The sequence below is a fragment of the Brassica napus genome, chromosome C6 (genome assembly GCF_020379485.1).
Source record: "Brassica napus cultivar Da-Ae chromosome C6, Da-Ae, whole genome shotgun sequence".
NCBI lineage: Eukaryota > Viridiplantae > Streptophyta > Magnoliopsida > Brassicales > Brassicaceae > Brassica > Brassica napus.
In genome coordinates this window covers 23,882,178-23,894,160 of record NC_063449.1, presented here as the reverse complement: position 1 = coordinate 23,894,160, position 11,983 = coordinate 23,882,178, and the positions used below count along the sequence as shown (strand labels likewise).

The 11,983-nt window shown below is 37.0% G+C and overlaps 1 protein-coding gene across 1 annotated transcript; it reads right to left on the bottom strand.

The window, feature by feature from the left end:
* Nucleotides 1–7,199: 7,199 nt before the first annotated feature.
* On the bottom strand, nucleotides 7,200–8,978 carry LOC111213293. The gene is made up of 7 exons (XM_022715016.1): nucleotides 8,592–8,978; nucleotides 8,237–8,505; nucleotides 8,008–8,103; nucleotides 7,811–7,935; nucleotides 7,628–7,709; nucleotides 7,438–7,549; nucleotides 7,200–7,361 (listed from the first exon to the last, which is right to left on the bottom strand). The coding sequence occupies exons 1-7, from the start codon at nucleotides 8,976–8,978 to the stop codon at nucleotides 7,200–7,202; spliced, it is 1,233 nt and encodes a 410-aa protein (XP_022570737.1).
* Between the last annotated feature and the right edge of the window lie 3,005 nt (nucleotides 8,979–11,983).

Genomic DNA, 11,983 nt, shown 5'->3' with positions numbered 1-11,983 from the left:
GATGTGGATGAAGAGGAGGAAAAAGCAGAGGAAAGTGACAAGAATCCTGATGTCGATCAAGATATGGAGGAAGAGGAGAAAAAAGCAGAGGAAAGTGAAGATAATCCTGTGGAGAGTCCCTCTGAGAAACAGACTGAGCTAGCTGAGAAGTCAGTTGAGGTAGAAGTAAATACTAAGCGCAAACCTAGGGTCAAGGTCATTGCAGTGCCGTCCTAGGGTCAAGGTAATTGCAGTGCCGTATGGCATTCCCAGAGCTGAGAGACTAGCAAAAATGAGAGCTGAAGCTGAAAAAAAAAAGCTAAAGCTGAGAGACTAGCAAAAATGAGAGCTGAAGCTGAAAAAAGAAAGCTAAAGCAGATGGTGCACCTAAGAAGAAAGGCAGGCCGAAGAAGACTGATGTTACATTGAAGCAATGTACACCGCTGCCGGAGAAGAGAAAAAGTGAACCACCACGGTGGGTGCAGTCTCCTTTCACTGAGGGAAAGACTGATGAGCTAGAAGTGCCAAAGAAGAAGCTTAAAGCAAAAACCTAAAATGCTTATGTTATGTATTATTCAAGTTAGGATGTTATGTTTCTGCCTAAAATGCTTTTCTTGAACTTGTTAGGATGTTATGTTTCTACTTTTGGATGTTATGTTATCTTTCTGGATGTTTTATGTTTTTTAAACAGGTGTGGTAACTCAAAATTACAGGGGAAACTCTGCTAAAATATTTGGAAAAAATACTCCAATTGACAAAATAATTAAAAACTGTTTACATGTAAAATGTAAACCACATGTAAAACGTGCATGGATAAAAAATGCACATGTAAAACGTGCAGCCGTCATATATTTTGATATTATATTTTGATTACACTTAGTAATTCTTGGTAAGCTTCAAGGACATAGTAATACTACCTTACACATAGTAATCTTTTGGCAATTTTTAGGTTTATCTAGTAAAACCCTGAGAAAATGAGTTTTTTTGTAGTAAAACTGACGCTTTTGCACTATAATAATCATTAAAGAAGACATTTTCAGCAAGCATTTGCCATGAATACGTATTTTTTTTTATATTTTCCTTACTATGGCCTAACCATTCATACAATAACAATGAAAGTTAAGAGAGTTTTTTGAAAAACTGAAAAGATTTTTCTTAAACTGCTGAAATAATTATAAAAAAATAGTCTTAATATATATTTATTAAGTAACTAGTCTACAAATTGATAATAATCATAAAATATATATCGATTCTACATACTAAACATAAATACTCCTACTAATATATATGTAGTCCAAATAACACATAGTAACCTCAGTAGTTCTAGTAGTTCAAATAACACATAGTAATTCCAGAAATACAGGTAGTCCAAATAATACATAGTAATCTCAGTAATCCTAGTAGTTCAAATAGCACATAGTAATTCAAATAATACAGGTAGCACAATGAAACAATCAAACACCTGAACCTGAACCACTTCCACATTCAAAATACGCTGCCATACCTCTTCCTTTGGCTCTGCATGTGCCTGTGCTTGTGGCTTTCCCTCTTCCACTCCCTCTGCCTCTTTTTCCTCTTCCACGAGCTTCTCCTGCTGATGGTTTCCTTGTTTGTTGTGGTTTTCCTTTCTTGACTTCAAATTCTGGAGGAAGTACTTTATTTGCTCTAATTTCTTCTGGTATAACCCAATCAGACATATGAGGAACATGATATATTGTCCTGTGATAAGCCAAAGCCCATTGCTCCACCAAATAGTACTTAGAACAATACTCAGATAGATGGAGTTCCCTTCCCGCTTTAACAGTCATGAATGTGGCAGCAGCTACTGCATGAACACATGGATATTTGTCTTTATTAAATTGCCCACAGGTGCACGTGTTCATAGCCATGTCCACGGTATAACGCTTCCCGTCACTACCATGCACACTGTACTCGAGATGGAAGATGTTTAACTCGTCAACCCGAAGAAACCCTGCATCAACACATCTTTTAGACATTTCCTCCTCCACAATAGGCACAAGCTTTAGTGCGGGTGGCATTTCAGCTGCCTCTTTCATGTGCTTGTTAAACCATTCAGCAATTTTTCCAATGATAAAATCAAACATTGGAAGTAAGGTGAACTTTCTAGCGTCCTTAATAACACCGTTAAAAGATTCTGCTGAATTGGTGGTGTCAACATTGTACCTAACTCCTTCAAAGTAACATCTAGCCCATTTCTTTTGTTCACAACTTTTGTCAAGATACTCCGCTGCACTAGGATATTTTCTGCCAAAAGCGTCATAAAGGACCAAGAACTCAGCCTCTGTATAAGCGTGTGCGCACTCCATAAACTTAAATGCACATGTTTCTCTGTTGTTACGGACGTAGCCTTTAACATTTTGAGACAGATGCCATATACAATACCCATGAGCGGCCTGAGGGAACACTTGATGTACTGCCTTGATCAAGCCTTTGTTTATGTCCAAAAGAAACACCAATCCAGGGAGATCCGATATCACTGATTTCAACTATTCCATAAACCATAGCCAACTTTCATATTTCTCACCATCTGCAACACCAAACGCAATTGGGTAGTGGTGATGATTGTGATCCTGAGCAGTCGCAATAAATAACACTCCACCATAAACAGTCTTCAGGTGTGTTGCATCCACAAAGAAGACTTTTCTCATCGCGCGGAATCCTTCTATGCTAGCTCCCAAAGCCCAAAACAGAAACTTAAATTTTTTGCCCTCATCCACAACCACACAAGTTATTGTGTCAGGATTCACCTGCTCCAGCATGTGCATATAACAATATAATAAAGAATAACTCTCTTCAGGAGTTCCGCGCACTTTATTAGCAGCTAGTCTTCTTCCTCTATATGCCGTTGTGTATGATACTTCCACAGCAACTCTCTGATGAACCAAATCGATCAGAGCATTGGGACGTGGTGTGTCAAAACTTCCAGGATAATCTTGGGCCAGGATAGATGCAACGATTTGTGGTGTGCCTCTCCTTCTATTAGGCAGTTTTTCTTGTGGTAACAACAGAACATTTATGCTGCTTGATGTAACTTCTAACGGACCAAAGATCTGAATTCGTTAACTTTGCAACACGCACAAACCACTTGCAGCCTTCTTTGGCTCCTATCTCTTAGTATCTGACTTAATTACCTCATACTCAAAACACATCAGATGTGACGCCGCCTGAATATGAGTTTGCGCTTCCTCCTTGGTTCTAAATTCTTGATCTAAAACCAAATCCATACCATCATCCCACTCCTTATAGACAACTGGTGTGACTTCAACTGAGGGTCCTGCTTCTCTTTCGGTGACATTCTCATGCATCTCAATGTCTTCGTAAAGTGTGAGCACACCACCAGTACCTTCATTATCAGTTGCATCCTTCTCAGTACCTTCTTCATCACCACCCTCTGTCTCAGTAGCCTCTGTATCAATAGCTTCTGTATCAGTAGCCTCTCTATCAGTAGCCCCTCTTTCAGTAGCCTCTCTATCAGTAGCCCCTCTTTCAGTAGCCTCTCTATCCGATAGACTGCCATAGAAATCAGTGTCATCATCCCTTTTGTTGAACTCCACATGTAGAACACTTCTACAATTCTCTTGATTTAATTGCATTAGATAACCAAAAACGTCTACATCTTCCCAGATATATGATGGCTTGTTCGAGTACATTACCATTGGAAAGTAACTAATCTTCGCTTCCATCTTATAGTCATCTACCTTTATCTTTCTGCAAACACGCTCAACCAAAACAGAGCGTGTGATCTCATCCACTGATTTCTTCAACACAATAGTGTGAATTTCATCTTCCCCTTCACCATCTCCCGAAATCCATTTCATTTCAGCCCCATCTTTAATATAATATCCTCCATAATCAAAACAAATGATTGTACAATGCGGATTTTGCATTTTCCTAAAATAAAATGAACCATAATTAGAATTAGCATTATTAAGAAGTTTAAATTTAATTCCCACGCTGTGCATTCTTACTAATACTAATTTTTTTCAATACTATATACATAGTAAAACCAGTAATACTAGTAATATTTGTAAACATAGTAACACCAGTAGTATCAGTAATACCACTTTGCCTTAGTAAAACGAGTTATCTTAGTAATACCCAGAAATTATCTGTGCACTAATTGATCAACTTTTTAGTCCGATTTTGTTCGGATTTTGCATTACCCATATTATATGATTCATATTAATGAAATTACACCGAAGAAAACATCAAAACGAGCTCAAAACGTACATAAAATATACCCTAAAACCAATAAATACAGTTTACAAAATCTCTTAAAATTTGCATTCAACCTTTCTTTTGTTACACTAGCCGATATATACATTTATTTTTATAAGTATTCCAGAAAAAAATTCATCAAAAAGGGACATAAATTAAACCCGAAATTCATATTATACAGTTTTCAAATTCGTTTTTTCTCTCTCAAATTTTCATCAATTCTTACTTTTTAGGTTACCCATGGTTTACACAAACATTTAAAAGATATTTCACACAAAATTTCATGAAAAACAGACAAGAATTACCTGATGTTCTAGCTTCAAAATCGCCAATGAAGGGTGGGGAAGAAGAGTTCTTCACGCGGAGAGAGGACAGAGGAGAGGAACATGAAGACATGTGGGCCAAAGTAAATCTGATTGGTTAAGGTTGTTTGTGGATCCCATTTGGTTGTTGTGTTTGGTTGGGTGTATTTAATTGAAAAATTAAATGAATTAATGAGGTGGAGAAGAAATATATTAAAGAAAGAAAGGTTAGTATAGGGAATTCAAAGACAAAGGGGTAATGGGAATAGAGAGGGACAAGAAGACTGAATTTTTTCCCATAAGGGCATTTGGAGTTAAAGCCCTAGTGGTAGAGTAGCGCTCGCAAATGACATTGGACCGGGGTTCGAACTATCCCACCAACATATTTTCTAATTTCGGTTATTTTCAGTATTGGTTTCTAGTATATTTTGCACATAGAGTATTTCTATAAGAACCTGCTAAATCTTTGGGAATTGCTTCCATCTCCGATAATCAGACCAACAAATATATTGGTTTAATGTTGTAGTTTAATATCTTATAACCAAAATAAAGCAGAACATGGAAAAATCATAGATAGTGAAATATTATGTTTTAAGCAATGAAGAAGATATAGATATTATTGATGTAGAATTTGGCTCAAAGGCTAGATGACCTCTTCATGAGTGACTAAGAACTTTGTTTCTCCAGATTAAGCTTTGTATGAGATCAATAGTGCTGTCACAGTAAAAGCGAGTAGCAGATGTTGATGTGAGTATCAGTTTTCTTGTAATCATGTAATAGAAAAAAGGTTGAGGATCTGAATCAAACTCAATGATAACATAGTATTTTTGTTTAACTCTAAAACTATTGGTAATTATTACCTTTGCATACTCTGGGATTGATGCTTGTAATAAGCGCAACTTTGTATTTCATGACTGACATCCTATGTAAGTCTCTAAACAGAGCAGAAGCATTGTCCATTAATGTCAATCGGACCATTCTCGATCAGTAGGAAATGTGTGAATATAAATAAGTTGGTCTTAGGTTCTTTTTTGTATTGTTCTTCCAAATTTCAATTAATAACTTGGTAATTTCAGAATTAAGGTGTTCATGTTAATATTCGAGATTTAACTATCACTACTTGGAAATACAAAGTACTAACTAAACTGGCGGCAACATTAAATAGGAGAATTTGTACCTTTTAAATTTTTAATATATATGTTATAATAGAGAAATTCGACTCTAACATATCTATATTTTTTTTCTTTCTTTTGTGTGTATAGGTTTGGTTTGTTCTGATTATATTCGTAGTTTTTTTTATGATAAGTGCATCAAATCTTGATAACCAAAAAAAAAAAAGTTTATTATTAAGAAGATTCAATTATCTCTGTTTCCTTAATTTTTATTACATTATATAAAACATGAGTTAAGTTTATAAGACGATATGGAAGAAATACAATTTGTTTTTACTAAAAAGAATTAAAAATTAAAAAATTGCATAAATGGCAAAAAAAAAAAAAACTTTAAAGAAGGTATAATTATTTTTCCAAATCCTGATAACCAATAAAAAAAAGACTTTATTATAATGAAGATAGAAAGATTCAGTTATCTTTGTTTTCCCTAATTTTTATTACATACAAAATAGAAGATAAGTTTATAAAACAATATGAAAGAAATACATTTCGTTTCTACTTAAAAAAAGTATTAAAATTAAAAATGACATTAATGCCAAAAAAATAAAAAAATTACACTATAAAGAAGGTAAAATAATTTTTTCAAGTTTTCAAATGTTCTTTTTTTTTTTAATAGTTTGAATAGTTTTCAAAATATACAACATAATTACTACTTAAGATCAAAAACAAAACTGCATAAATTTAGCAACACTAAAATGATCAAACCTCAAAAATAAACAAAGGAACAAACAAACCATAAAAATATCCAATAGAGCATATGATATAAATAATGTTAAGGCAAAAACTGAAGCAAATGAACCAAAACAAAAACTGAACCAAAACATAGTCTTTCAACAAACTGAAACAAAATCCGAAGCAAATGGACCAACGCATAGTCGGTCAACAAACTCAACCCAAGTACATAAAACATGTTAGCCACATTTAGCATGCTTAGCATCATCTGACACAATCATATCAGAACCTTTTTTCACCCCATCATCTGCATGTTCCTCATTCACAATGGAAGAACCTTCCTCACCATTACCAGTTTCCAAAGTCACCGCAGTAGGAGGGACAACCACAATGTCGTCTAGATCGCATCCAAGCGCTGGAACCTCAAGAGGGAGGACCTTGGTGACAGTTAAAGCTTGCGTCTTGCCTTCCAGGTTGTGGTTTGATATCTTGATAACGAACGTGCATGTCTGTCCAATGGTATCAATCAGGGCTTGAGGCACCAGGCTACATGCCCATCTACTGCGCCCTCATTAGTCTATACAAATTTAAACGATCGTAAGTACACAAATGAAACTGAATGATGGAAAGGTTTGTGATTACCTCATAGTAGCTCTCAACCAATAAAAAGGTTTTCTTCCCAGTTAACTCATGCCCAGCGTCACTGAGAACCACAAAGCTCGCATAATCATTGTTGTCATAGACAGATAGCTTAGTGAGATACATGTTTCATAGGCTCATTAATAATGAATGTTAGAAGGTGTATATGACAAAAAAAAAAACTAAAGTACAATTTTTACTCTGCAGCACCAGTAATCTCAGTCTTTCCACACTTCTTACACATAAGCGTGGTAGGTCCTTTAGTTGCTTTAATCTTGCACCCACCACAAGCAATGAAATACCATGCAGAATCACGCACAACATCATCAATAGTGCATGTACACTCAAACCAATCGACCTATAAATTTACAACAGTAAGATACTCAATAACTTATCATAGCGCAACGCAAGAATGAAAGAATGAGATGCCATACCTTCGCTTCTTCCTGCTTCATGTTAGAGAGTAGCTCCCCTATAGTAGTTGTCTCAGCCTTGGTGACAATTTCAGCATTAATTCTATTAGCAACTTCTGAGTTTGATTCAAGCCTGAAATGTTAAAAAAAAAATAAGCAAGACGTTCGATAGATTAAAGTTGACGTTGCAAATACACAGGTCAATACATACCAAGCCAGATACTCTATGGTTGGTTGAACATCCATATCAAAAAACACCCTTGGAGATGATAGGGATGACAGAGATAAAGCACCTGTACCATAACCAATTTTCATACCAAAGAATAACAAATTAATCAAACAAAATGAGCTTACTAACATCTATAAACCACAACAAAAGTTAAGTATTACGAACCTCCAAAATGCATAGGATTCACAGTTGTCACCAAAATAACACCCTGAGGTTTTCCAAGCGATTTAAACTTCTCACAGAAGTCTATAGCTGCCTTGTCCCATATGTAAAGCTTCATCACAGGACCACTGTATCAAAGCGAACACATGTATTAGGCAAAAACATATACGTATAAAGCTTAAAAAAAAAGAAGAACCTACTCATATGTCTGAACATGAACCAAAATTCGCCGCATAGAAGCTATCTCGACTTCATCAAGCACAAGACTCTCGTTAAGAGTCTGCTCATTCACCAATCTAATATGACCAATATAATATGCGTATATAAACAGAACTTGCATATAAAAACAGAACTTAATCATCTACGTACTAGACAATCGAGAGATGTCTGATCAACATAAACAGATAAGACTGAGAGATCTTACCATACAGATCCCCTCTGAGGTCGCAAGCCGCTTCGAACTGTTCATAACCATGGAAACGGAATCGATCTTCAGGAAACCGAATTGAACTGTCTTTGAGAACAGAGAGTACAGAGTTCCATGAGAAAGCAATGGTCACGTCTGGATCAGCAACCTGGTACACCTTCTTGGTCTTAGAACCAAAGAAGTTGTTGAGTCTGTAAGTGGAACCGGGAAACATGTGTCGCAGATAAGTGTCAATCCTCGATGGTGGGATGAATCCCTGAATCACAGTACCCTGTTCAAAACGACCAAGAAACGATTGTTATTAATCTATCGAGCAACATAAACCAAAAACAAAAAGGAAAAGTTTTTGTAACAAACCTCTTCGTCGATCAGAAGCATCTCCAGACCAATAAGGATCTTCGAGAGTGCGTTCCTGGCCTCCCAAAAATGGATCAGACGAAACCTTAACTCGTCTTCCTGTGGTCCAAAAGTCACATTTTTGAAGAAGACGCCATCGTTTTTGTCGGAGGGGACATCGGAGCAAACAACGGCCTTGCCATTACGTTTCTTCGAAGAGGAATCACCGGAGACGCCGGATTGGCCAATATGTTTCATCGGTGCGGCGGAGGGTTTCATCGGTGCGGCGGAGGGTTTCACCGGTGCGGCGGAGGGCTTCACCAGTGCGGTGGAGGAGACAGCGTCCTTTCCGTTAGGTTTCTTGGGGAGAAGATCGCCAGAAACAGAGTTTTTGTTGTTGGAATTCATCGGTTGAGAGGATAGTATTGTGTGTAATAAAACTGGGGGAATGATCGGTATTATAAAAGAAATCAGAGAGAGGGAGGGTTGATTGAACAGACGTGAACCGATAAACGGAAGGAAGTGGAAAGGACAAAAGGGATGAGATCGTAGGGATGAGATCATTGTCTGCGCAAGAGAGAAGGAAGCTAGGGTTCGTCGAGACGGCTCGAGGAGGTGCTCTCCGTTTTGTCTAAGCTAATGGGCTTATGGGCCAACTCCATAACGAAAAAAAAAAACACATCGAAGCCCAATTAAACCTGACGTGGACGAAACACGCAACGCGATTGGTTAATTATTTTTTCTGACGTGGACGGTCTCAGCGATGAGCTTATTTGCCTTTTACTTATTGTATGATTAGATTAGATAACATATGTTAAAATTTATGATCATCGTTTTAGGTTTTGTACATCGCCCCTAACCCGACATAGAGATAACAATCATGGATCTGGACCACGGGCCTGGCCCGTAAGAGACTGTTGCGGTACAATATTGGGACGAGGTTTTCTAGGTCTGTAAATTTACGGACCTCGTGGGACGGGTCTTTGCGGGACTGGTCTTTTGTGGGATGGGCCAAAACGGGTTATGCGGGATTACATGGACCCACATTTTTTCTTCATTTCTTATTTTACCTGAAAAAATTGAGAAAGAGAGCGAGAAGAAATCGATTCCTGTGAATTTTCCCCCAAAAAACATAAGGAGTTCCGGCGATGATGATTCGAGCTCCAGTGATGATGATTCGAGCTCCGGAGATGACAACTCCAGCTTCAGCGATGACGATTCAAGCTCTGGTGGTGTTTTGATTTGGTTTTCTCTTTTTTTTTACACACAACTATGAATTGTTTTATTACAATGTGATATTTCTTGTTTAAGTTGATTAGTTTTGTTTTCGGTACTGTGAAGTGGTGTTTTTCTTAAATTAAATTTGGTTACAATGGTGTTTAGGAGAAAAGTTAGTTGTATATAGGAATGTCAAGCAGGTTGATCCGTCCCGTCCCGTCCCGTACCGCAGCGGGCTCGTCTTCGAGCGGGTCAGGCCCGCGCGGGCTACGGTCCTCAAAATGGCTGACCAAACCCGTACCGCAAAACATGTACGCCTTTGCGGATCGGCCCGTGGGACATAGAATTACAAACAAACATATGACTCCTGAACGCTTCAAGACATGATTCAGGACGCTTTATCAGTTTCATGACGCATCAGTAAGTGAGTTTAGTCGAGGATTGAACTGGATAAGGCAATACCCTTGTTAGTTGAAGATTTTAATTGGATCAAAACACTAGTTTATTTACTTTTGTTAGACTCCAAAAATTTTTAAAATAAACAATACTTTAGTTGTTGAATCCAAATATTATAACTCATAAGTTCATAACAAATGATTTAGTTTTCTGAATCCAAAATTAAATAAAACCAACACCAAATCAAAGATGTGAATCCCAAAAATAGATTAAAAAAAAAACACCAATCATACTTCTTGTTCTTCGTCTTTATAACAAGCGACAAAAAGATAAAAATTTCTCTTCTTCACCATCAACTTCATCTTCTGCAAATAAGAATAATAGAAGTCAGTTAAAGATATATTGAAACCTAAAACTCCAAAATGTATGATAATGTGAAAAATACATATAGGCAAAACTATGAAGAACTCATGGCGGGAACTAGATCTTCTTCTTCAGTGGAAAGTGAGTTTTCAAACTTCTTATGATGACTCGAAGAAGCTCCATCAGTGCAGTTTGAAGGCGCTTGGGAGACCAGAAGCATCATCGACCCTAAAACCACCATCACCGGAGCTACATAACGTCTAATCACCTTCTCTCTCTCTCTCTCTCTCTCTCTCAATGTTTTAGTCGAAAGCAGAAATAGGGACTTAGGGCTGCGGATCTTCAAAATCCCGCAGGTTAAGCCCATCCCGCTTTCGACCCATCCCGCTTTCGACCCGTCCCGCTTTCAACTCGTCCCGTGAGGCCCGCAATTTTGCGGGCTTACCAAATGGAGGCCCAATCCCGCCCCGCAGCAAGCCTTTACGGGCCAGGCCCGCGGTCCAGGTCCTTGATTGCCATCCCTAGTTGTATATCACGTCACTTGTATAATTTGGCAAAGTGATTCACAAATTTTTTTGCAATCCAAATAATTAAAAAGAGAGATGGTTTGATGAAGACATACAACACTTGAGCCAAATTATTACAAAGACAACAACTCAATCAGATTCAAAATCAACAAAAGCTTATGCTGATAACAAAAGAAGGTTTTTAACTCAAGAACACAAGCACAAACAGAGCTTTGTGGCATTGATTTTGATAAGGCTTTAGTGAAGCTTAATGAGCTCTCTTCAACTCTTTTATATAACTCTTCTACTTCAATATTCATGAAAGAAGCTGTAGCAGGCGGTTTGATAAGGAGGCGTCCCGCGGGACATGCCCGCTGTAACCCGCTAGACGACTAACCCGCCGCGGTACGGGACGAAACAGGATGGGTAAACCTGTTTGACATCTCTACACACACACACTTTTTATTATATACATCCAGTTATGTGTCGAATACATGTCAAAATTATGTACTTCGCAACTTAGGGTCTGACTGGTTCAAACGCAGCGGTTACGGGAGTTTGCGCATGCAGGTGACTACGGTTTCTAGCGGTTTTAAGAGATTTGTGCAACTGGTTCCGCAGTTAGAAATTGGTGCGTTTGCGGGATACTTATGACTGGTTAACTACCAAATGCAGCAGCGGTTATATAATAAATTAACAATATTAATATTTTATATAATTATAAAAATATCAAAATAATAATATAATAATAAATATAAAAATTATATTTAAAAAGTTATAGTTTAAATTTTTAAAAATTATAGAAAATATTTTTATTTTTAAAATTTTATAATATTAATTAAAATATAATAGAAATATTTTAGTATTTAATCATTCCAATTTATTTTTTTATTGAATAATATTATTTTGTATTTATATTGTTTTTTAAAA

What these genes read in the sequence shown, in the direction of transcription:
- LOC111213293 (XM_022715016.1), bottom strand. Translation starts at nt 8,978, where the DNA reads ATGAATTCCAACAACAAAAACTCTGTTTCTGGCGATCTTCTCCCCAAG. An exon ending in TGCTTCTGATCGACGAAGAG is followed by an intron (nt 8,506 to 8,591) that starts GTTTGTTACAAA and finishes CGTTTTGAACAG; the next exon opens with GGTACTGTGATTCAGGGATT. An exon ending in GAATCCTATGCATTTTGGAG is followed by an intron (nt 7,710 to 7,810) that starts GTTCGTAATACT and finishes GTTATGGTACAG; the next exon opens with GTGCTTTATCTCTGTCATCC.